This window comes from Alligator sinensis, unplaced genomic scaffold (genome assembly GCF_000455745.1).
Source record: "Alligator sinensis unplaced genomic scaffold, ASM45574v1 scaffold59_3, whole genome shotgun sequence".
NCBI lineage: Eukaryota > Metazoa > Chordata > Crocodylia > Alligatoridae > Alligator > Alligator sinensis.
Genome location: NW_005842856.1, coordinates 126,528 through 152,769, shown reverse-complemented (window position 1 = coordinate 152,769; position 26,242 = coordinate 126,528). Strand labels below are relative to the sequence as shown.

Sequence of the window (26,242 nt, the reverse complement as noted above, 5' to 3'; positions counted from 1 at the left end):
AACCCAGCTTTTTCCTTAAGAGGGCAACAGAGGTTTAATTTGTCGAACCCACGGAGCTTCAACAACCCCGCGGGACTTATTTACTGTCCCCTCGGAGCCTTAACAACTCCGAGGCAACTAACCTCTAGCCTCTCCCCGTCGCCGATCGCAGCCCAGACGTATCCCTATCCTAAGGACCCAGTTGTTGAGCCCACGGAGTTTAACAGCTCTGGGGGACCTGGGAACCGAGTACCACTCACGGAGATACAGCTGCTCCGTGGGAACGAATTCGTGAACCCCGCGGAGCCCGATTCACTCCGGGGTCAAGGAACCGAGTTTATTAGAGTCCTCCACCGAGAACTCAAGCAGAGCTGAGCCTAGAAAGCTGACCAGCCTACACTGCGACCACCTTGGGTGTAAGTAAATAATCTTTTCAATCAACCATTATGCCTCCGTGACTGATTCTAGCTCGAGCGTGCCATACCGCACCGCGGTATTTTCCAACCCCGTGTACCCGGGCTACCGGCCACAGCCTGTGTACACACAAAGACGGGCCCCCGGCTCGCACATGGCGACCCAGGTGGGATCGGGAGAGAGCTCGCACACGGCGATCCAGGCAGGATCGGGAGTCGGCCCGCACACCTGTATAGCCAAGGAAGTAAAAAATGTTAACATAAACAACATAGAGTACTGTACTGATTTTAGTAATCATTTACATAATTAACTAGTTGAAAACCCCTATTTTAATTTACATAAATCTACCACAGAATCCCTCATCCACCAGACCAGATTGCTGAGAATCCAGGGACTTGCTGCAGAATTAAAGTGTGGCTTGTTGCTATGTACAAGTAGACTTTGTCTTTTCCATGCTATGCAACCCAGCTATAGTTCTATTTGTCACACATAAAGAGGCAATATAAAAGGGGAGACCTGAAAGCATTTGGTGCTTACAGCTAAAATAACTTATTTTACCTATTATTGTATTTCACCTCCACTCCATTCTTAGCCCAGCTTATCATAGGCTTTGGGTTTCCAATGGCTTCACAGTGAAGTAGCACACTCAGTGTCCCACTAGCTAAGACTACTGTTTGTCCCAAATGGGTAACAACTTCTGAGGCTGAGAGTTGCTGTGCTGCTGAAATCTTCCTGAGGATAGCAGGCTTTCGATGGGGCCTTTGTAAGCCATTTGCCAGCTCTATAGATGTGGACAAGTGTGCTTCAGCAGATGATGTTCTCAAGGAGCTGGTGAATCCGGAAACGTGTTTGTGGAAAGGGTACTCTACTGAAGCTGAATTGATTCTTCTGCCCTGTGCTCTGAAGATAGAATCCTGATATTCCAAATGGCTCTTGAACATGTCATGGCCCAGCTGCACAACAAGTTGTTTTGTGTAGACATCCTTAAGCTCTTCAGGCTGCTGAGACAAATTCCTGATGATATCGTCCAAGTTTTTCTGCTCAGCAACCATGGTAAATGGAAGGCTGTATTCCTGACTCTGGTCCTCTTCTGAAGAAGCATTTCTCTCTGTGGAGTCCTGAGTTTCCCAGGTCTCCAGGTTTTCCCTAGGCCAACCTCTCTGCTCCAGGAGCTTTGAGATAAGCTCATCGTATTGGCTGCTCGGGTCAGTAAGATGCCCTCGTTTTTCGACCTTGCTTCCATTAAAGAGAATTCCATTCTGATGTTTCTCTTGTGTATGTAAGGCTTCATTTATATTGGCCTTCCTCATGGCTTCTTCCTCCCTGATCCCAGATGCTGGGGTAATGAGTTTGTTGTTCCCTCCAATTAGTTTAATCACAAAATGTTCCCGTGCTGGCCCTGCCATGCAAATGTAGGTTCCAGCATCTGAAGGCTTCAAACGGTGGATTTTCACGTACCCATATGGTGCAACAGTAACATGAACAGAGCTGATGAGTCGTTTGTTGTCCTTTTCCCAGGTGATCATTGATTTACGGAACCTTCTCACTGGGCACCGGAGGACAACAGAGGTTTTGAGCAGCAAGTAGGCGTAGCCACCCACGATAAAGTGAAGTTTCTTCTGTTTCCTTGTCTGGATGTAAACTTTCTTCATAGCCACAATATGAGGGTTTTGCTTCTGAGCTGGCCTGTTGTGCCCTAAAATATAATTAACATTATTAGTATGTGGTGCTATTAAGCAAAACAAGCAGCTTGCTTTGGCACTGGCAATAATTTCACCTATTACGTTTTATGGGAGTAACCGGTGACCAGCTGCTGAACGTTAAGTTACTGCTGTCAAAATGCAAGAAATAACAAGGTGCTATTTGGCAACACAAATGTCATTCTGCTGAGGTTAGAAGTGGAAGTCCAAGTGCCAGGGATAGGAGTGATGGAGGTGGGAAGAAATTCTGGGGAAAATTCAGTTCCTGTTGTTAAAGTATTTAAATGAAGAATGTAGCTTAATACACACAGAGAAAGGACAAAGGAAAGGAGAGTTCCCCTTGTTAAATGTTTACCACTCAAAACCTGTAAGGCACCACAACATTAGAGCTTAAAGCAGTGAGGAGGAGTGAAAGTGTTACAACCTCAGGGAATAATATTAAACAGAACAAATCTGTTTGGAGTAAATTTAAAACTCCAGGATGGATAATATTAGACTTCATTAGTTATGTAGAAGCTTCCAGATTTCTATCCAGACAATTGAACAAAAAAAACATTCCTCCCTTGGAAGCACAGAGGAAAGCTGGGAAGGTGTATTATTGGTAATGACTGTCTTGAAACATAGTATTTTGTTCTAAGCATTCAAAACCTCTGCTTCTCCTCTCCACCCCACCCTTAGAAGGATCTGGATCTGCAGTTCTGGTTCAGCCCATTGCAGAACTAGTGCCAGATTCAGTTTTACCCTTCCCTTTGCCAGACTGTCATGCTGAAATGGCATGCAGGCAAACTGCCTACTGTCATCCCTAAGGGTTTCCATGAATGAGGAAGCAGCTTTAATTTCTGCCATGAGAAGGCCCTCTGACTCTGCTGAGGGCATATGCTGAATGACTCTAATCTTCTCCCACCCTAAGCACACATCCTCCCTGCTCAGTGTTATTCGCTTCAAATGTTTCCCTTACTCCTTAATGGGTTCTTGTAACAAGGGACCCAGACTCTGTTACCTGGGGAGTAAGGGAAAGGGAGAAAATGGAACTGTGGCAGGGGACGAGGAGGATCTTGCTCCTTTAAAAAGATCCAGCAGACATAGCTGGCCATGGCTGCAGGAAGGCAGGCTAACCCATGATTGACAAGGAAAACCATGTACAGAGCTCAGTGAGTCATAAAATGGGCCATGGCTTCCAGCCATATAAGCCCAAGGCCTGAGCCAGAGCAGTCAGTCTGGTTCTGTGAGATGCTAAAAGAAGAGCTCTAGGGCAGAGAGTTACAGAGGAGCTCCTGGCAGAGGGGTGCACTGCAATTTAGTGCCTGAGAGGCATTTGAGGTTGGGAACCCTGCCAGAGTTGGAACATGGGACCTGAGCAGGCAATAACAGACCTGAGACCAAGAGGGCTACAGCATAAGCCCAAGAAAGGCTGAGAAGACCGAAGCCCATAGCCCGAGAGGGGCAGGGACCCAAAGTCCAAGAGGGTGGAAGTCAGAGCCCAAGAGGGTAAGATAAGGGCTAGAACCCAGGGGCCTGGCCTGGCCCAATGTGCCTAGGCAGAAAGGAGCCAGCTAAATCAGTGGTTTGGGTGGAACTGTAAGGAGTGGTTTTCAGAGGTGCCATTAGTGCCCAAAGGGCACCTGACTGCTTTGAGCCCTGTTAGGGGTGAGGCTCGGGACACTGGCCAGGCCCCAGAGCCCAGAGCCCTTGCAGGGTGAAGACAGAAGCCAAGGAGCCCAGCATTGCATTAGAGGGGTGAGAACCAGGGCCAGGGACTTGAAGCCCAAAAGGGACAGAAATAAATGCCTAGAACCTGTAGCTCATGGAGGGTGAACTCTGGGGCCAGGAACCCTGAGTGAGAGGCAAGGGGTAGAGACCCCAAGAGAATGAGTTGATAAAGACACCTATGAGAGGTGAAGCAAGGTCAGGGGCTTGTAGCCTGTGAGGGGCAAACTCTGGGGCCAGGGACTCTGAGTGAGAAGCCAGATGTGGAAACCCCAAGAGCTTGGATGGACAGGGCTGGGACCCAGGAACCTGGCCTGGTGCAGTGGGCTTATGCAGCAAGGGGGCAGCTAGAGGAAAGGAGCAGAGACTGGGATGGCTGTGACCCCAACAAGTATGTGAAGGCCTGGAGTGGCCAGGCATTGGCTTGAGGGCAGAATGCCCAACCTAAGTGTGAGTCAGTAACACCTGCAAGGCATGACCTGTGGGGTGGCTGTGGGTCATAAATTTAGCCCTTAAGGCATTTAGGGCTGGAGAGAGTGAATACTGAGACAGAGATAGAATGAGAGCATCTAGGCTCACTAGCCTCAGAGGGCAATTTCTCCTCATTACTTTAACAACAAGGCATGGCAGGAGAGGAGAAATGGGGTAAGACCCTTGGAAGCTGGAGCAGGAGCATGACAGGACATCAAAAAAGAGAGTGTAATAGCAACCCCAGGCACCTCACTGATTACAGTCCCCTAGAGGGGAGGACATTGTTGCTGTCTTGAGAAGGCTGTACTGTAAGGTGCAGCCTGCAGCACCGAAAAATTGTGAAATATAGATGTGGATTTGGGTCTCAGTTTTGAGTCACCCATCACCAAAATAAGAATGGTTCTAATTCAAGGGCATTGGTTCAGACCTAGCTCAAACAATAATTATTTAGATTCTCACTCCCTGCCCTCCCATACACACTTTGTCTTGTTCTTCATGGGCAGAGCATTGTAGCATGTCACACAGCAGTATTTACAAATAAGTCAATTTTCACCCCCCGCAACCCAAAAGGAAATAAAGGGCTCAGTCATTCAAGGTGACTTCATAATGGCTGGTACCATCATTAGGTAGGAAAAGCTTCTTGCTACATGAAATCCTCAGAGGTGCAGCTCCTGCCTTCTCTCCACATAGGCCAGGTACAGACTTTTACTGGTAGAAGCAATTGGAAACTGATCTATACCAGTAACAGAAGAGAAGTTCAGCATACAAAACCGGTTTATATCCATAACAGAACAGAGGTTTGGCACACAGACTAGTTTAAAAATGGCAGAACCTGGTCTAAGATTTGTGTGGCCCCTCTACCCCCACTTCCCTCCCAGCTCCCTTGGGCCTTTTGAATGTCTGTACCTAGCCAAAGATACCCACGTTTCTTGTGTACTCACTTGCACATATGGATAGTGCACAGGGCCTGACCAAAGAAGAAAAAGGCAAAGGTGGGCACAGAGAGGAATTGATGATGACAGAACCCCCAGTTTTCAGCATCTTCCTGCAAATGGCATTTCGAGTCTGGGTGCCCTTTCCACAACTCACAGAACACTAGGAGCAAAAAAAAGAAACAGAATGTGATGGAGCAAACCCCCATCCATAGATACATTAACAGTAAGTGATACTGCATCCTCCCAAAATCTCTGTAAGGGTCCTGTGGAAAAAACAGTACATGATCATGTAGAGAAATGCCCAAGTGATTTTGTACAACTGACTTTTCCTGCTCTCTCTTTATCATCATTATCTCTGGGCACCATTCACTATAGTAGAATGTGGGCAGCACGGGGATTGTCACTGCTTGTAGCTACTGTGCAGCCACACATGATGGAGGGAAAACTACTCCCTTATAGTCATGCAGAATCCATTGATTCTCACGCTCAAAAAGCAGGACAGCCCCAATCCTGGATCATGCTGCTCAATGTACGCAATTTCTTGGGAGCCAGAGTCCTTTATTAATTTCATTTATATACCATATGCCAGTGTTGCATATATGTATCCACTGGAGTGAGGTTAGGAGATAGACTGAGAAGGAGGAAAAGAGTTGAAAATGATATACCGCCTCTGTACATTCCCCGCCCCGAAAGACAGCTCCAAACAAAGGCAGAAATATAAGATTCAATATTTAAGAATGCTAACTTGAAGATATGAGTTATATGGATTTTAATGTAAATCATGTACAGTAAAAATGTTGGAGCTGCACTCCTTGTGAAGGAGGACAGATTGAGGAGTGGGAATAGAATTACCCGCTTAACTGCCAGAATGGACGTGCGCCCTGGCAGCAGATTTCATTAGAGCATCCATTTATTTGACTAGAATGTCAAGACAGATCATCACACTTGGGGTCAAAGTAGAACAGCTCCCTTTCCCAGCATGACTGGTGCCTCCTTCATGATTAAGGTATTAACTGTCTCCGTGTGTGAAGGAAGAGCAGGGGGAATTCATATAACAGGATGAGTTAACATATAGCCCTGGCAGTAAAGGACTAAATTCTGTTTTCAGTTGCAGGAGTATAAGTGAAAAGTAATTCTTTTCATGACAAATAGCCAACTTTTACTCCTGTTTTAAATACACACAGTCTTTTAATGTCAGCGAGCTTCTATGAGTACAAGAGCAGAATTTGACGAGTGAACAAACAATGTAGCAGGATCTACTGTGCCTCAAAAGGCAGGCACATCCCAGCCCTCCTGTCAAATGACCGTATCCTCTTTAAAGCCAGGCATTTTAAGGGTTGTAGTTTTTGTAGTTCAAACATGGAGAGCAAGGCTTGCTGGGAAGAAGGAGAACAAGATAAAAAGCAGCAGGTTTCTTTTCAGGGATAGGAGATAAGATGGATTTGTCAAGTTAGGTGATGTAGGGCTCTGCTTTAGAGAAGCTGCAAAAGCAGCCAACATTACTTTGTTAGGTAAGGGGCTTGGGAAGGTCCAGGATAAGAAGAAATTTTAGGGAAGTACAAGTCACTTTGGTACAGTAGAAGTTTGCTGGTGAAGTTGACACTAAGGGTTCAGGATTTAAGTGCTTGGAGAAAGCAGGAGAAAGCAGCAGTTTCAGGTTTTGAGAAGTGAAAAAGGCTTGAGGCCTGGTGCCTTAACTAATTTAGGGGCCCATGATGATGCTTCCAGAGAATGATGAAGGAGTCCATTAAGGAAATTAAGGCAAAGACTAGGTGAGCCCTACAGGAAATAATTATTGGTGTTAACCTGCCTCCACACTGGGAACCTGGACATGGCAAGGAAAGAAGCATTTAGCCTGTGGAAGAACTTTGAAACTGCCCTACATTAATGCAGGCAAAAAATTTTGGTTAGAGGGGGGGGGGAAGGGGAATAGACTCGTTCCCTACTCAGATCACTGACAGACAATAAAAAGAAGATGCAATAGGATCCCATATGTGATCCCAACAATTGAGACACAATTTTGGGATTGACCATCAGATCCCAACACACCATAGTGCAGGTGCAGTGGGAGCCTGGGATCCTGATCCCAGGCTCCTCCTTTACCATCAATCTTTGCTCCTATGGATGGGATCCTCATCAGTTGATTGGGGCTCCCAGCCTGCGGAAGACATTGTGAGAGCCCTGATCAGTTCACAAGTACTCTCAGCCGCTGAAGCACACAAGACTGTGCTCTGGAGGCTCAGACACTAGCTACACATTCAATTAAAGGAATTATAGGAACCAAACACAAAGTTATTATTACATATATTTTGTGTAATAATTTTGTCATGGAGTCCTGATATAAATGAATGAACATGTGGTCAGATCACTACTTAAGACATGGTTAGCCAATTAATCACCTGTTGTGTGTAACATGTCAGGGGACCAAGAAAAGTCTTTATGGTTTGACTGAAGGGGTTAGCCATATCAGTAGAGTTGGTTTCCAAATAGGGGGAACTGAGACAATGGTCACACAGATCATTGTGCATGGAACCAATGGAACCGAACAGTGGGAGGAAGCTGGACAACACTAACTCTTCTTTCTGTAGTTTGAAGGTATAGTTTCCACATGATTCCTATTTCATCAGAACTTTCATGATGAGGCTCCACTTCAATAACTCAAAATGAGGGATTGGACAATAAGACCTATATTCATTCATATGCATACGTCATACCTGAGTCCAGTCAGAGAGAAGCCACTCATTAGGACAGTCCTCATTTTTGCAAGCTTGATGGGAAACTGGCCTTGGAGAGGAGCAGAAGGTTTCTGGAAGCTCCAAAATACTTCCATCTGCCAGGTGCTGCTTGCAGCGCATATCTTGCTTCTGAGCACCACCTCCACAGGTCTGTGAACACTGTAGGGAGAACAAAAGAAGCTGAAGATGTGGGAAACATCAGTTTTTGCATTACGCTGGTTGTGGCCAAAGACACAAACAGTAGGGCTGTGCGAAACACCACTGTTTCGTTTTGACGTCTGTTTTGCCATTTTGAAGGGACAGTGTTTCATTTCATCATTTCATTTCATTTCGAAGCACTGTTCCATTTCATTTAATTGAAACTGTTCAGCTGTTTCGAGGCGTTTAGTCATTTTGCCCATAGGCTATAATGGAAGTCCATGAAAATGCCTAAAACTTTGTCATTTGTTGCCTGATTTGGATGAAAAATGCACAGAAGGTAGCCTGTTCTGAGGGCATGAAGCCTGCCAAGTTTCAAGGAGAAAGGTGCAGAGGTTTCTGTGAAACCTCAAATTGTTCAAAGCAAAACTTGTGACAGTTGCCGGCAGTGTTAGCATCCTGTCATCTGGTGCACAGATCCGGGGGCCCACACCCCCAGGAGGAGTTCGGCACAGCCCCACAGCCCTCCTGGGGGTGTAGGCCCCTGGATTTACATGCCAGATGAGAAGAGGCTGCCGTTGCTGCCTGGGACCTGTGCTGGGCAGCAGCAGCAGCAGCCTCCTGTCATCTGGCGCACAGATCTGGGAGCCCACACCCATGGGTGGAGTCCAGCACAGACCTGCAGCCCTCCTGGGGGTACAGGCCCCCGGATCTGCATGCCGGATGAGAAGAGGCTGCAGCCTGGGACTGGCACTGGGTGCAGCACCAGGAAGATTGCTGCTGCTGCTGGCCCCAGGCAGCAGTGGCAGCCTCCTGTCATCTGCAGCTGGAGTAATGCATCCAATTCTGGGCTGCACAATTTAAAAAGGATGTGGAGAAGCTTGAAAGAGTCCAGAGGAGAGCCACGCACATGATCAGAGGGCAGGAAAACAGGCCTTATGATGAGAGGCTGAGAGCTATGGGACTCTTCAGCCTGGAAAAGTGCAGGCCCAGGGGGAACCTGGTGGCTGCCTAAAAGTATATAAGGGATGCACATCAGGATCTGGGGGAATGCCTGTTTACCAGAGCACCCCAGGGGATGACAAGGTCAAATGGTCACAAACTCCTCCAAGACCATTTCAAGCTGGACATAAGGAAGAACTTCTTTATTGTCCAAGTCCCCAAGGCCTGGAACAGACTGCTGCCAGAGGTGTTGCAAGCACCTACTCTGGACTCCTTTAAGAGACATTTGGATGCTTATCTTGCTGGGATCCTTTGACACCAGCTGACTTCCTGCCCCTGGGGCAGGGGGCTGGACTTGATGATCTTCCAACATCCCTTCCAGCCCTGATGTCTATGAAATCTATGAACGCAACAGATCTGGGGGCTGGCACCCCCGGGAAGAGTTGGGCACAGCCCTGCAGCCCTCCTGGGGATGCAGGCCCCCAGATCTGTGTGCCAGATGAGAGGAGGCTGCTGCTGCTGCCCACGCCTAGTGCCAGTTCCAAGCAGCAGCGGCAGCCTCTTCTCATCCGGCAAATGGATTAGGGGGCCCACACTCCCGGGAGGGCTATGGGGCTGTGCCAGACTCCTCCCGGGGCTGTGGGCTCCCAGATCTGCATGCTGGATGACAGGAGGCTGCCTGGGACTGGCACTGGGTGCAGCCTCTGCCCAGCACCGGGAAGATTGCTGTTGCCTCTGGCCCCAGGCATCAGAGGCAGCCTCCTGTCATCCGGCACACAGATCTCGGGGCCCGCACACCTGGGAAGATTCAGGCACAGCCCCACAGCCCTCCCAGGGCTGTGGGCCCCTGGACATGTGCGCTGGATGACAGGAGGCTGCTGCTGCTGCCCGTGCCCAGCGCCGGTCCCAGGTGGCAGTGGCAGCCTCTTCTCATCCAGCACGCAGATCCGGGGGCCTGTGCCCCCGAGAGGAGTCTGGCACAGCTCCGCAGCTCTCCCAGGAGGCTGCCACTGCTTCCTGGGGCCAGTAGCAGCAGCAATCTTCCTGGAGCTGGGTGTGGGCTGCGCCCAGTGCCGGTCCCAGCTGGCAGTGGCAGCCTCCTCTCATCCAGCACACAGGATCAGGGTCCCACACCCCTGGAAGGGCTGCGGGGCTATGCCAGACTCCTCCCAGGTGATGCAGGCCCCCGGATCTGTGCACAGGATGACAGCAGGTTGCCACTGCCACCTGGGACCGGCACTGAAGCCAAGTAAGCCCAGCTTCGAAACTTTCAAAATGTTTCGATTGCCCTCGCTTCATTTCAAAGCTGTTTCGAAGCCTTTTGTTTCTTTTAGATTTAGCTGTTTCAAGCTCGAAACGCATTGAAACAGCTTTGAAATGAAACACCCGCCAAAACTTTGCACAGCCCTAACAAACAGCACCAGGATAGGTGCCTGCTGCTGTTTTGGCTCACTCTGCAACCATTCTTCAGTTAGCACACAAACTTACCTAGGGCTGAGTGAAAAATGTTAGGGTATATTTCATCACCCAAACATGTAGTTTCAAGGGGCATCTGAAACTCATTGTGAATTCAGGTTGAATTTGCCAAATACTTTCATACAAAACACAAGTGATAAAAAGTTTCAGAAATGTTGAACCAGTTCATTTGGAAAATGACAAAATATTTGGGGAATGCTTAAGGCAGCTAGTTTCTAAGGAAATGCTGAAACAAACTGTTTTGACATTTCTGAAACATTTAATTTTGGGGCACTGGTAATAAAAGGCCAGGGGAAAAAAAGCCTAGATTCACAGAGCTGCTAAAGGAGAAGCTACCTTCTTTGTACCTTGTTAGGAAACTCACTCAAGATGTGGAAGACTTGGGTTCAGATCCTTCATCTGTCTGACTTCCAGGCTACAGGATATACAGGGGGGAGGGACTTTCAATATCTTCCATCATCATTTAATTTGTAGCAAAAAACTTGACTATGTATGGAGTTAAACAGTGAGAGCAAGTGGAACTCCATAGTTCAGTGGTTTGGGCTCACACCTTGGAAACAATATATTCAAGTATTTGATGCAAAGACAAACAACATCCACAAAAAGACTGAGAACAATTCATTCCTAAACACCCTAACACAGTGGTTAGGACACTACTCTGGAGGTCAGATACATGGACTCAAGTTCCATCAGACTGGAAAGGGAAATAAACCCATCTTCCCCACATTACAGGCAAGTGCCCTAAAATTGGCCTATTGTGTGTCAGGACATATGACACTGTGATCTCTTCCAGAAGATTTGTCAATCTACGAATCTCTTCCCATGGTATTAGTTACACATTCTCCAAAAGTGAAAGTTTATGTTCAAATAAAATGTTTAATTAGAATTTTTGGTTCTGTTGATTTTTGCTTTGTTTTGGTGAGAAAAACTGACTTGTTTATATTCAGGCCAATCTGATCGATTCCGCCCCCCCCAAGTTTGGCTGCCAAGTGGAAAAATCAATTATTCACACAGTCCAAAAGTTAACTCCCCAACCTCAAAGCCCCAATTTTTCAATAACTACTGACTTGTTATGGTATTTCTCTGATTTTTAATTCATGGGAAAGCTACACAGGACCTATGATCTGCAGATACCCTAAACAACTGGTTTACAAGGTTAGTATAATAAACCATTAACAAACCACACAGCCCTTTGTATTTATGACTGTCAGTGACAGCAATGTGAGCAGTGTCCAAAAGGAAAGGAGGAAGGTTTATTTGAATCAATGTAAATTTGCATGATTAATTTCCAGGGAATCCACCTCCCCTCTCTTTTTAATATAAATATCCTCCTCCAAATCCATTTTCTACCCAAGCAGGACAGGAACTTTAGAACAAGCAGATTTAAGAGCTTTCCCTGACTGTCTTCTATAAACACAGTGGCTCAGCCTGATGCACTCATCACTTGGCTAGGAATGTGCTACTATTCTCTTCTAAAATCAAACCATTGCAGTTGCAGTTCTCTTAAAAACCAGACAAGAAGGAGGAACCTGCACTAGTCTGACATCAGTGGGAACAGGAAAATGAGGCTGAGACATGGAAAGTGAGTAGCAAAATGTTAGTATGCATATTCAATACTTAAACAATAAAACATTCTAGGGGTGATAGGTTTCTCTCTTCTTTCTCACTCTATCACACATACCAATACACACACATAGGTCTCCTAGAATTAGAATCTATTTTTTTCATGGAAGACAAAGTAGGAAGCACAGACCTGAACCACTTGTATAAATAGATATATTTTTCTTCAACTTTGTTTTTGTGGCTCAGCACTAAAACAGTTTTTGTCCCACAGAAGTCTGTTACAAAGCCAAAAACCTCAAGAAAAATGAAGCAAACAAACTGATACCTGAAGTTCTCAGGAGATGTAAAACAGTCTACTATTCAAGGACAAACCCATTAAGATGGGTCCGGAGAAAACAAATTGAGATACTAGCAGGCTCAGTTGAAGACTCCATTTATAGATCAGATATTAATGCTGCTATGCACTATGCGAACACATGCAAAAAAAGACCCTCACCCCAGAGAGGAACAGCTGAAGCAATCCAGGGGTATTTCTTCTTTCCTCAGGGCCCATGAAGTTTTGAGTAGTAGATGGAGAAAACAGATTTTTTTCTAAATGCTTCTCATCTGTCAGTCACATAATTTTGTTCTGGTGAAATGAATAAACTCTTCTACTTCACATCCCTAATTCAAACTGGTGAATGTGTAGCCCAGGTATACTTGGGTATATACTCCCCTTCTCCAATTGAAGGGGATTGTTAGCTGGCAGGTGTGCTGTGGGGGAACCGCAGACTGCTCAGTTTCCCTCCATCCCTATAGAACCAGGCCAGGACAGTCAGGGGACTTAACTATATACAAATTTATTTACATTAACTTATCACAAGGAAAAGAAACATGGATATAAACATGTGTACTATATATATATATATATATATATATGAGATAGCTAAACAAATAACATAAACAATACCCTCTGGGTAAATGCTATAAAACCTTATACCAGTGCTCCAGATACAGGTAAGTCACAGATAAGTATATGATCTGAAACAGATAAACCCCAAAATAAACATAGATTACCAACAGATAAACTATAGGTAAATAGGTGAACAATGAATAAGCCACAAATAAATACAAATAAACAACAGGTGAATAATAGTGAAAGGGGGTCCCATCAGAGTCCTAGAATTCACCCAAGGAACCTTGTCTGCCTAGTCAAAGTTATACATTTATGATTCTACTCATCTACTAATTTTCAAACACGAGAGTTCACAAAACATAAGGCATGATATCATACCACTTATGGCGCAAGAACCTCAAAGATAAACTTCATCCCAAGGGGAAACCCCAATGCTCATGGGCCTTTTCCCAAACCCTTCAAGGAAGCTGGTAACTTCAGAGGGGCCCTCCCAGTGGGACTTCCACTTTCAGGAGCCCTTAACTAACCAGGGGGGATTCACCCTCCCCTGTGGGAATCATTTTTCCCTGCAACTCATGGCTCCCAGGTCTGGAGGGTAGCCCTTGTCCTCTGTGCTAAGCTGCTTTCTCACCTGCAGTAGACTTTGGGGGTTGCTGTCCCCTGGAACGGGGTTCCGCTATGCACGGCTTCTGGGGCCTCTGGCTTGGCCCTGTCTGCTGGCTCAGTAGCTCGAGCACTGTCTGGCTCCCTGGTCTCAACCTTTTGCTATGGGTTGGAGGCCTGGGCAGCCTTGTGCAGCACTGGGCTTGGTCTGCTCCCGGACCCTCCGTGCAGCGCCCCCTGCACCGAGCTCCCAGCCTTGTGCCGGGGGTTGGGGACCTGAGCTGCCCGAGCGCTTCAAAGATCCTGCTCTGTGCACCATGTCTCTGGCCACACACCAGAGATTGCAGACCTTAGCTGCCTCATGCAGCTCCCAGGTTCTGGATGCCATGCGCTGTGCTGTGCACCGAGAGCCTAGCCGCTGGAGCTGTCCGCTTTTCCCCGCCAATGGAAGTCTTCAGGGGCACTTCCGGGCTACTGCTTTGCCCTGTTGAGCAGCTCTCCTCAGCTCTTCTAAGCCCCACTCTTCTCTCTTCTCCATCCCTGACATGTCTCCCTTGTGCTGGGCATGCAGCTCCTTTTATACTCTTCAGGGCTCCGCCCCTGAAGTCTTCTGAACCTGACAGTCTACAATCAGGTCCAGGGGGAACTCCTCTCCCCCTCCCCTCAGGAAAGGGGCATGACTTCACTCCTCTTGCTACCTCCTGATTGGTGGATGGGTTCCACCAATCAAAACAGCAGAATCTCAAGCCTAAGACTCAACCCAACCTCTGAAAGGTAAGCCTGCTACAAATGTAATGCAAATGCTGGAAAAGATTTTGAACCTACTTATAGGGCAGGGCTAGCTTAAACATATTCCATGGGTACGAGCTCTGAGAGTGAGTCAAGTCATTACTTTGGAGTCTTAGCTTACTCTTTTTTTTCTATTTTAATGGACATTTTTAGACCTTATGATTTCAAAGTAAATCTTGAAAAAATTATCTGAGTGCAAGTGAAGCAGTGATATCCACCCAGATTTGCAGAGTGCCTTAAACAACATCTCTAAGGTGTATAAAATATTCCATTCATCACAACAATGTCTTAACGCTTCCTGCTATCTTGGAGGTCTACACTAATAACACACCAGCAGTACACTTTGGATGTGTGGCAGGAGAAGAAATCACTGTTGGTTCAGCCTACCCACCAAAGCAGGTGCACCCTGGGTACTGAAGTATACACTCCCTGTTGCTATTTCTGTTCCTCTGGGGAAGGAGGGCTCTGCTTCTGAAGGGAGATGGAGCCCCTGTTGCCATCCTGGCAGTAGAAGGGGTCTCATTCTACAGTGCTTTCCAGGTGGGAAGGAAGATCCGTCTGTCACTGCCTTTCCAGGTAGAAGGCAGGCTCACAGAGAGCACATTGTGATGTTTTCTAGGGCATCACTGCCTTAATTCAGGTCTGGTCTATTCACATTTTTAAATGAACCCTGACAAACTAACATAAAGTAACAAGACTTTCCCAGGTTAGCCAGTCCAAGGAGCCTTCTCCTTCTCAGACCCTGCACAAGGATCATAGTCCCCTAAAATCCCTGCACTTGGGGTGCATGAGGGACCTTCCCTTCATACAAAAAAGGGAAGTGGACAAACTTTAGAGAAGGGATAGAGGAGAATGAGTCCTGGCTTTAGTGAAATGCCTGACTGCTGTAAGAGATGAGGTAGCTTGAGCAGTGCCCTGTCTGGTAGGACATTTGTGACTGTACTTTCTAAGGTATGATCCTGGCCCAGAGTTCCCCTGGAGCAGTGCAGATCTGCACTGCTATCTGCTCAAGGCTATGACTCTAATGCTTAAATCTAGCTTTAAAGCACAATCCTCTTAGCTCCCATGGTTCTGTAGGAAGGCACATCTTTTTGCCAGCAGCCCTGAATAGTCCAGGTGGCACATAGAGCTCGCCATTGCCTGACTTTAAAATGATAAAATAAGGAGGAAAAATGAATAGGAAAACATCTGAAGAGAGAACTGATTTTCTGGTGCTGACTATGGGAAGCCACTGTTTATGTTAGTGAGACAGCACAGCATTAAGCTGCCATAAGCAGGGAGGGGCCTTTATTCAGGAAACTTCAGCCTTTATTCAGTAATAAAACAAAGAAATAAGATTTATTAACGTGACATCTCCCACTGAACCTCTGCAGAGTAGATATTTACAGGAAATTGTAAAAGTGAATCCTGGTATTCACTTTTCTTCAGAAATTCACTACTGAAAATAAACACCCTAATGGCTTTATCCTTGGTAGAAAACATTTTTAAATAAGTAGAGTCTTGAATTTATAAGGCTTTATTTTTTAATCATTTGGTACGCTAGACACACGCCTTGTGCAGCACTGGGCTTGGTCTGCTCCCGGACCCTCCGTGCAGCGCCCCCTGCACCGAGCTCCCAGCCTTGTGCCGGGGGTTGGGGACCTGAGCTGCCCGAGCGCTTCAAAGATCCTGCTCTGTGCACCATGTCTCTGGCCACACACCAGAGATTGCAGACCTTAGCTGCCTCATGCAGCTCCCAGGTTCTGGATGCCATGCGCTGTGCTGTGCACCGAGAGCCTAGCCGCTGGAGCTGTCCGCTTTTCCCCGCCAATGGAAGTCTTCAGGGGCACTTCCGGGCTACTGCTTTGCCCTGTTGAGCAGCTCTCCTCAGCTCTTCTAAGCCCCACTCTTCTCTCTTCTCCATCCCTGACATGTCTCCCTTGTGCTGGGCATGCAGCTCCTTTTATACTCTTCAGGGCTCCGCCCCTGAAGTCTTCTGAACCTGACAGTCTACAATCAGGTCCAGGGGGAACTCCTCTCCCCCTCCCCTCAGGAAAGGGGCATGACTTCACTCCTCTTGCTACCTCCTGATTGGTGGATGGGTTCCACCAATCAAAACAGCAGAATCTCAAGCCTAAGACTCAACCCAACCTCTGAAAGGTAAGCCTGCTACAAATGTAATGCAAATGCTGGAAAAGATTTTGAACCTACTTATAGGGCAGGGCTAGCTTAAACATATTCCATGGGTACGAGCTCTGAGAGTGAGTCAAGTCATTACTTTGGAGTCTTAGCTTACTCTTTTTTTTCTATTTTAATGGACATTTTTAGACCTTATGATTTCAAAGTAAATCTTGAAAAAATTATCTGAGTGCAAGTGAAGCAGTGATATCCACCCAGATTTGCAGAGTGCCTTAAACAACATCTCTAAGGTGTATAAAATATTCCATTCATCACAACAATGTCTTAACGCTTCCTGCTATCTTGGAGGTCTACACTAATAACACACCAGCAGTACACTTTGGATGTGTGGCAGGAGAAGAAATCACTGTTGGTTCAGCCTACCCACCAAAGCAGGTGCACCCTGGGTACTGAAGTATACACTCCCTGTTGCTATTTCTGTTCCTCTGGGGAAGGAGGGCTCTGCTTCTGAAGGGAGATGGAGCCCCTGTTGCCATCCTGGCAGTAGAAGGGGTCTCATTCTACAGTGCTTTCCAGGTGGGAAGGAAGATCCGTCTGTCACTGCCTTTCCAGGTAGAAGGCAGGCTCACAGAGAGCACATTGTGATGTTTTCTAGGGCATCACTGCCTTAATTCAGGTCTGGTCTATTCACATTTTTAAATGAACCCTGACAAACTAACATAAAGTAACAAGACTTTCCCAGGTTAGCCAGTCCAAGGAGCCTTCTCCTTCTCAGACCCTGCACAAGGATCATAGTCCCCTAAAATCCCTGCACTTGGGGTGCATGAGGGACCTTCCCTTCATACAAAAAAGGGAAGTGGACAAACTTTAGAGAAGGGATAGAGGAGAATGAGTCCTGGCTTTAGTGAAATGCCTGACTGCTGTAAGAGATGAGGTAGCTTGACCAGTGCCCTGTCTGGTAGGACATTTGTGACTGTACTTTCTAAGGTATGATCCTGGCCCAGAGTTCCCCTGGAGCAGTGCAGATCTGCACTGCTATCTGCTCAAGGCTATGACTCTAATGCTTAAATCTAGCTTTAAAGCACAATCCTCTTAGCTCCCATGGTTCTGTAGGAAGGCACATCTTTTTGCCAGCAGCCCTGAATAGTCCAGGTGGCACATAGAGCTCGCCATTGCCTGACTTTAAAATGATAAAATAAGGAGGAAAAATGAATAGGAAAACATCTGAAGAGAGAACTGATTTTCTGGTGCTGACTATGGGAAGCCACTGTTTATGTTAGTGAGACAGCACAGCATTAAGCTGCCATAAGCAGGGAGGGGCCTTTATTCAGGAAACTTCAGCCTTTATTCAGTAATAAAACAAAGAAATAAGATTTATTAACGTGACATCTCCCACTGAACCTCTGCAGAGTAGATATTTACAGGAAATTGTAAAAGTGAATCCTGGTATTCACTTTTCTTCAGAAATTCACTACTGAAAATAAACACCCTAATGGCTTTATCCTTGGTAGAAAACATTTTTAAATAAGTAGAGTCTTGAATTTATAAGGCTTTATTTTTTAATCATTTGGTACGCTAGACACACTGATATTTATCAGGGGTTTATCTGCTAAAAGCACTGTAGGTTTTAAAGTAATCTAATTCAGACCATCCTTCTTTAATAAACCTAAAGGCTAAGGAGAGACATTAAAAAAGCCTGTGCCTGAATTGATTCAATCTTTGCAGGTTAGTCTAACCTGGCTAGGCTAAATCACTTTGTAACTGTTCAGACATCCCCCCTAGACTGAAAAAATGCTGGCAAATGCCTGCAGTGGCTCTGGCTAGAAGCTGGAGGGTGCTAGAACAGCCCACCCTCTCTTTCACAGGGCTGAGCTGAGGTGTGTGTGGCCAGGCCCTGGAAGGATGCTGTGATTAGGAAGCCACCCCCCCACTTCCCCCTTGATAACAGAGCATTTATCAGATCTCTTATCAGCATTTAGCACCCCATCAGAAAACAATGCCTTGCTCATTAGTTCAAGCTCTTCTTAAACAGCTTTTTTCAAAGGAAGGAATGGAGGGATATTACCAGCTGAGCTGTTGATTAGCTCTGAAAAACCCTAAGCCTGTCCTATCTGCCTTACACAGCATTAGCTAGCATACCACATGCTGGCTATGGTCCATGCTGTGGGAGAGAGGAGGAAGGGATCTCTGCTTAAGCAGTGAGTGGTGAGAGGGGGGCAGGGGGAGGGGTGCATAGGGAAGCCAGCAGACCCTACAGTGCCTGTAAATCTGTGCCAGAGCTACAGCCAGGGAGCAGAGGGAGGAGCTAGTCCTTCTGTGGAGCAGAGAGCCCCGCCCAGCCCAGAGAGCATGCTGGGATGCTGGGGGAGTCTGATTTAACTTAACCCAGCAAGGGTTTGGAACAGACATTGCATAAACTGGTTTGACCAAATCAGCTAAGTCTGATACTACATTCAGCCAGGTTTATCTCAAACTGGTTTCAGCTATTTTCAAACGGGTTAATGTGCACTGAATGTCTGTTCTGTTACAGGTTTAAACCAGTTTCTGATCACTTAAATTGGTTTATGTGTAATGTCTGTCCCTAGCCAAAGGGCCTCAGAGAAGAAAACATCACTCTTGAGCCTTTGTAGTATAACTCTCTTTTCTTTGTTTAAGAATTCAAGAGAGGTTTGGTATGAAAAGCAGACCTGCCGAAGGAATGAGATCTGCAGATGAAATTCTCTGTTGACCAGGAGGCAAGCATACAGGTTTATGTGGTACTCTAAGGCCCTTCCTTCACATTCAAATTCAAGCTAGATAGAAACCAGCTATAGAGCTTTTTCACATTTTCAAGCACTAACTTTATAGTTGGTTGGCTATTTTTATAGCTGGAGAGTCATTTTTTATTGTGTGATAATTACTTCACATATGTAGCTGGTCTGAATTTATTGCATGATTAACCAGTTAATTGTGTTGTCATCATGTTCTCATGTCCTGTCTGAGATAGTTTATGACAGGTGTTTAGAAGAAGTCACAGATTCATTGGGTTCTGACAGGGCAGAAAAATGAGTGCTTCTGCTATGGCCATTAATTGCATAGTATATGTAATGTGTAGCAGGGGCCTAAGGGCTGAACTGGGATTTCAGTGACACTTAGGCTTGATGTGGGATTTCACTTTACCTCAATTCTATCTCAGAGAAAATTCTTCCAAGGGAATTATGGTATAGCCTTGTTGTGAGGTAGACATCTTCTCATAGAGTCTAGATTCACTTCTGTTTGAACTGAATCCTCCCTGCACCTGAGAGAGAGACTCACCCTAGGGCAGGACAGGCAGCACTTCCACTCTCTGTGAAGATCTTTTTAAGGATGCCATTGAGTACTGTGCAATATTAGTGCTGTTAGGTTACACCTATCAACCTAAGATGAGCCCAGAAATTTCTGGGAATGGGAGATGCCGGTTAATCAAATAATCTGGTTGATCAAATGTGCACCATCTGGTGCACTCCCCGGCATCAGTGTGCCAGGGGACAGGGAGGGGGGCCCCACACAGGTTGCTTTGCCCTGTGCAGGCTGCTTTACCCTGGGCAGTGGGCCGAGGAAGTGGCAAAGAAAAACTCAGCTTGCAGTGGCAAAATGGGAAGTCCCCCGGAAGTGGTACTTCCGGTTTCGCTTTTGCTGCATCCCTCAGATGCCAGTTAATAGAGTTTTACGGCTAATGAAGTGCCAGTTAACACAGCTTTTGCTGTATTTGGTGAGGTACATAAGTAATACTGTTCTTTCCAGGTGAAAAAATTCTGAATTAAAATGTAATAAAAATACTTTAATTAGAAAAACAATCTGTGTTTTTATGATGACTTCATTGAAGATAAGATAAAAACGTACAACTTTCCTTGGGATCCTTAAGCTGCGTATCTATTCATTTTATTTTTTTTAATTAAGTTACCAGTTTGCACTGAGAGATTAATGGATCTTCTCATCTGCCCTAAACTATTCATAGACTAAAGTAGGCCAGGTTCTTTTATTGGCATCAAACAGGATAAAATGGGACTAGGAACATGCTCTTACCTCTTGCCAGTCTGCAGGGTACCAGGATGGTGGACAGTCAAAACGATTGCAGGCTTGTACTAGGCTGGGCTTGGGTTTATGGCACAGCTCATCTGCCAAAATCACTGTCTCATTTGTGTCTCTTGAGAGTAGGTGAGAACAGAAGACATCTCGAGTCTGCAATCCAACTCCACAGGTGAGACTACAGGTGCTCCATTTTCCAATCTCCCATCTGAGAAGAGATCAGGAAAAGATCCTTGAACATATAATGAAAACAATGTGACCAATCACTCATTCCAACAACAGATGGAGTAGGGAATCGATAATGGCACCCAGAAGCTTCACTTTCAGATCAGTTAGAATTAATTTGCTCATCTTTTCCCCCAGCACCCTGATGCCTGAATTTGGGAAGCTAAGGAAAACCACTGACTGGTTATTGTTATTTTGTATTTAAAACTCAAATCAAATTCAAATCCCTAAACATCCTGCTGTATCAGGGAAAAATATATACCTTGTAACTCAAGGTTATTGCTAGCTTCAGTACTGACAAATGTGCTGCAAGACTGAAAATGCTCACATAGATTGATTCCTTCCTGAAAGGGCAGAAAAGAATCGTCAAGTAACCATTTCATCAGGGACTGATGCCAGTGTAAACCCTATGATGGCTCCTTGGGGAAGATTTTCTAGAAGGGCATCCTGCTGTGGTTCTCTTGAGTGTTTTTTTGTCACTGGGAGAGTAGTGGATGCCAGGGCCTCAATGAATTCCTGTAGGGTTGTGGCAAGCTCTCTCCCAGTCACTGGCTGGATGCCTACGGCTAAGCCATACTCTTCCTTACCTATGTGGCCTCTGGATCATCAGTCACAGTAGGTGCCAATATAAACCTAGGTTGAATTTAGCCTTTAAAAATAATGTGAATTTCATCACATTGGAAACAAAGCCTTCTGGGGACTGGGGGCCCAACTGTCTTTCTCTGAATTAGTTCAGAGAACTGAGATCACTGAAAACATGTTCTAACATTGAAAACGATATACAGATCCCAGTTTAGGCAGCTGACCCCATTCCTCATACGCCAACGAAAGCCAGCAGCAGCCTTAAGAGATGCAAACACACACGTGCACACATAGGGTGTGTACTGACATTACTTCTGTTGCCATTTAAAGGGCTTTATTGCCGTGACTTAACAGAAGTGAATGAGTTGACAGCACTTTAAAAATGGGTACCATGTTTTAAATTAAAGCTTGTTAAATGAGGTATTAAATTTGAAGTATGGTATTTTACATCACTTTAGCAACCTATAGCACTTTAAATAACTTCTGTGCACTGGTCAAATTTTTGACCAGTGGAGAAGCCCCAGGAGGCTTCAGAGTGCCCCCCCCCACCCCCGCTTCCTAGCCTGGAAAGTATAGGGAGGCTCAGAGTGCCCTCCATTCCAAAACACTGCACTTCTGTCATGCTTAAGGGCACTGTAACTTTATAGTGCTATAAAAAGTGTTCTAAACCAGGGGTTTTCAACCCTTTTGGATCAGTGTACCCCCGGCGGCTGGACACAGAGCAGTGTACCCCCAGCAGCTGGATGCAGGGTGGGGGGATGGCATGTGGCCAAATGCAAAATGGGGGGTGGAAGCAGCATGGGATGGTGCATGGCAGTGCACCCACGCGTATCCCCTAGGGCCTTCTCAAGTACCTCTGGGGGTATGCGTACCCCTGGTTGACAACCCCTGCTCTAAATTACAGCACTGTAAAACATGCATGGAGCACTTCTGTACACATCCCTAAACATTAAAAATGAATCTTATATGAAGGCCAGAGCCCCAAAACAATATGGCTAGACTTGAACTCCCCTACATAAAAATAGAACACATCAGCTGTGTCTAGACAAGCAGGGGCATGCAGTTTGTGGCACTACAAATCTCTTTGTAGTACCACAAACTTCATGCATGGAAAGTTAAGGTGTACCCTACACTGCAAATTTGGGATAAAGGAAGAAGGAAGGCTAAGAAATGGGGCAGCAAAAATGACTAAAAGCTGTTAGAAGGCAGGAGAGAAAAGGGCCACTTAGGTTCACAGACTGAGATCAGTAGGCAAATAGAAATGGTAGGAGCTCCATTACAGTATACACATTTATAATAAAATAGAACCCTGCATCAAGAAATATACTAGCAAGAACAGTCTTGCTTAGGCACTGAGCTAGTACAGATAAAGTAGCAGATCTTCTCTCCCTCTAACCCCAGTGATAAAATGGGGGTTTATATTTGTTCTCTCTTAATTACTTCCAGATCCAATTGGTTCAGCTTGTTGGCACAGATCTTTTCCTCGCTAAATGATAGGGCTGAACATTCAGCCTGAAATGTAAAAGCCACACTGTGCTGTTTCTGGACCACACTTGTAAATCAGCCTCCGTCTGTTTATACCAGCTGAGGGTGGTGATCATCATCATCATAAGAAAGATCCTACAGGTTGAATTTAGACGAGCATTTGTCAGTGAAATCCAGGCCACTATTTCTAACTAGTTTGACTCTGCATTGCTGGTGACAATAGTAAGAATTTCTTTAATCCAGGATAACAAAGAACACATATTGCATACTGAATAAGTAGGTGCCATTGTCATTTTCCTTACCATAATACTTTAAGGTCCAGTGAGTCTGATAAATGCACCGCTGTGGAAGAAGACTGGTATCTGGCAGCCAGTTAAGCTAATTCAAAGTGCACTTCTCTTATGAATGACCTTGGGGGAGAGGTCTTAAAAGCAGATTTTAATATAAAATTAGAATTAATGTGGATATCAGCTACCCTCTGTGTTTGCCACAACTTAGACTAAGATATTTGAGTTGGGTGCTGAAAGGAAGGCATTTTCCTCTTTAGGGATGTATTTTGATACAGGGCTCATTATATTAGTTGCCAAAGTTTCTTTTCTTCAAGTGTGGGTAATAGCTGTTGCCTCCAGCAACTCATTGTTTGTTATTGGTATAAATGCACAATGTTTCTGTTGGCAGTTCACATCTAAGTAGCTAGTATGGAACAAGAACTCTTCCTAACTCTTGGCTTCTACAGGAGAGGGTGCCTGTTTATTTTCAGAAGAAAAATGTCATTTTTTCAATAATAAGAAAAGACCTGCCTTTGCAGAATTTCGATTTTGGGGTTACAGGTTTGCTCTATTGCCCTATCTGTAGCATTTATGTGCTCACAATCCTCTCCATCTGCTTGATGTGGGAGGTTCCTAGAGGAGCAGCTCAGGAAATATGGGGTCAAATTCATTCTTTCCTTGTTTTTTTTTTAAACATCCCTAGCTTTTATACAGTTTCAGTTAGAGCAGATCTTGGTCCTTAGTTGGGATGCCTGAGTAACCACAAGAAGGTGAAGAAGTGATATGGAAAGTCAGTAGGTTTTATGACCCAAAAGCTTATGCTTTATATATACATATATCTACTTTGGTTAGTTTATAACAGCACGCATTGAGGCCGGGGCCAGGGCTGGGGGTGGGAAGGCAGCAGCTGTTTGCAGCCCTCTGGCTGCAGCTGGCTGCAGCTCTGGGTAGCTGCTGCCAGCTGGGAGCCCAGGCTGCTCCCAGCTGAGAGGCTACAAGTCCTGCTGGGAGCAGCCTGGGCTCTGTGGCTATCAGCAGCTACCCAGAGCCTGGGCTGGCTGCAGCCAGGAGGCTACAAATAGCAGTTGCCTCCCTGCCCCAGCCCCACCCCAATGGGCACAGTGCCGGCACCTGCTGCCTTCACAGAGCCTGGGGCTGCGAGACGGCTGGGGCCAGGGCCAGGGCCAGGGCCAGGGCTAGGGCCAGGGCAGGAGGGCAGCAGCTGTTTGTAGCCTTCCAGCTGCAGCTGGCCCAGGCTCTGGGTAGCTGCTGATAGCCACAGTGTAGTGCTTCTGCGTGGCCCCTCTTTGCGCTGCCACTCCAGGTTGCACACACTGTGCTCCAGAGGGCCCAGGGGAGGATAGCTGGGCTGGGAGCACAGCATGTGTGATCCAGAGCAGCAGCGCACAGAGGGGCCACACAGGGAAGCTGCCTGCTGCTGCAAGCTCCACACTGCCTGGGTCACACTTCCCTTGTGTGCAGGGGAGCAGCGTGGCCACCATGCAGGGTTGTGCCCCTTGCTGCTGCCCCCGCCTGCAGGGGAAGTGTGGTCAGGGCAGCAGGGAGCTCAGAGCAGGCAGCTTTCTGTGACCCCCGCTGTGCCATGCTGCATCAGGTTCTAACGCTGCTCTGGAGAAGCAGCGGTGAGGGCAGCACACCGATCAGCTTGATCACCAATCAAGCATTGCCAATATCTGCTGCCTGCCCGGGTTGGGGCTGGGGCTGGGGCCAGGGCAGAGAGGCAACAGATGCCTGCAGCTGGCTCAGGTTCTGGGTAGTTGCTATAGCCACAGAGCCCAGGCTGGGGGGCAGGGGCTTTGGGTGGGGGGAAGGGGGCAGCAGGGTTGGGGGGCAAGGGGCACAAGCAGGGCATCCTGCCCTGTACCCCCTGCCCTTGTTTTGTTTTTCTGGCCTGCCGGCATTCTGGCACCTTCCAAGGTAGACATTGTGGGGGTTTTTGGCACTCCAGCCAAAAAATGTTGCCTACCCCTGGTCTATAAGGTACAAATCTACCCTGTTTTCCAATGAATAGTTGACAGCAAAGATCATGGACAGCATCACAGAACAGAATTAGCTCTATGTAGGTGGAGCTGGTGTACCACCTAGTACTAAGATTGCCTGATACTTCCCATTTTAAGACTGTTTTTTCAGCTGCTTATAACTTTGCCAAAACTTAATAATATTCATTTCATATAGTGTTTTTCTTTTTGTAGTATTTTTCTATTAAGACTTAAAATCCTGTTTTTTGCTCAGGACCCCTGTCTTTTTCATTCCAGAGGAAGAATCAGGGTTGTGTAAGACCCCTGTTTCATGTGTTGCAAGACTTAGAAGGTATGTAATGGAAGTGGCATAGGCTTGCAAGAAGGGAAATGCTGATCTCTTGGTTAAGGCAACTAAATACTGCCCTGGAAAAATTGATTCTGTCCCAGACTAGCATGTGAGACCAAACAAGCCAAACTTTTCTTAGGTGGTGACTAAGCGTGCATTCCTTAATTTTTGGGCTGTTGGCTCAAAAACCCTGGGGCCCTATCTGCATTAGCACTGAAAATGAATATCTGCAACTGAAACCAATGGAAACAGTGCTTTGAATGCAGATAGTGTACAGTGCTGTGTGTGCTGAAAAATAGGTGACGGGTTGGCTCAGATTGGACACACCAAAATTAGTGGGTAATTTTGATTTCACTGTTTGATTCCTCTTTTATACAATGGGGTAAATGCCTACTCATTTCACAGGGGTTCTATGAAAATAAAATGCTGTTTATGATGCATCCATTTAAGCCCTATAAGGCAATTAAGAATTCAGTATTCAGAGAAGGGTTTGAAGAGTGTGCAGTAAATAAAGGGCTGAGGACATACATTGAACAATAAAGAGATAAGTAAATATTGCATGAACATTAGGCCTGTGTGAAGCTGCTAGTATTCGCTTTGAATTTGGATTTAGCCGATTAGGGGGACAGCGATTCAATTTGGTGATTCAAATCACTGTCCTGATTCAATTCACCCGAATCAGCCAGTCCAGGCCCATCCCCTGCCCCAACTCCCAGCACTTGGGGAAAAAAAATCCCCAGCTCAGCAGGTGCTGCCGGGTAGGGGGCAATCTCCGCTGCCTCATGCTGTGTGGGGGGCTATGCATGAGCCCCCACCCCCCCCCCTGCTCCCCCAGCCCCCT

At 46.2% G+C, this 26,242-nt stretch overlaps 1 protein-coding gene across 1 annotated transcript in view; it reads right to left on the bottom strand.

Moving 5' to 3' along the window:
- Positions 1-26,242, bottom strand: part of LOC102382681 (ADAMTS-like protein 1) — a 211,481-nt gene that overhangs the window by 69,994 nt on the left and 115,245 nt on the right. The window contains exons 10-13 of the mRNA XM_006035591.3: positions 20,510-20,720; positions 7,921-8,100; positions 5,213-5,366; positions 952-2,089 (exon numbers count right to left, since the gene is read on the bottom strand). Of these exons, the coding sequence (XP_006035653.2) occupies positions 952-2,089; positions 5,213-5,366; positions 7,921-8,100; positions 20,510-20,720 (1,683 nt within the window). The remainder of the gene's footprint in view (positions 1-951; positions 2,090-5,212; positions 5,367-7,920; positions 8,101-20,509; positions 20,721-26,242) is intronic.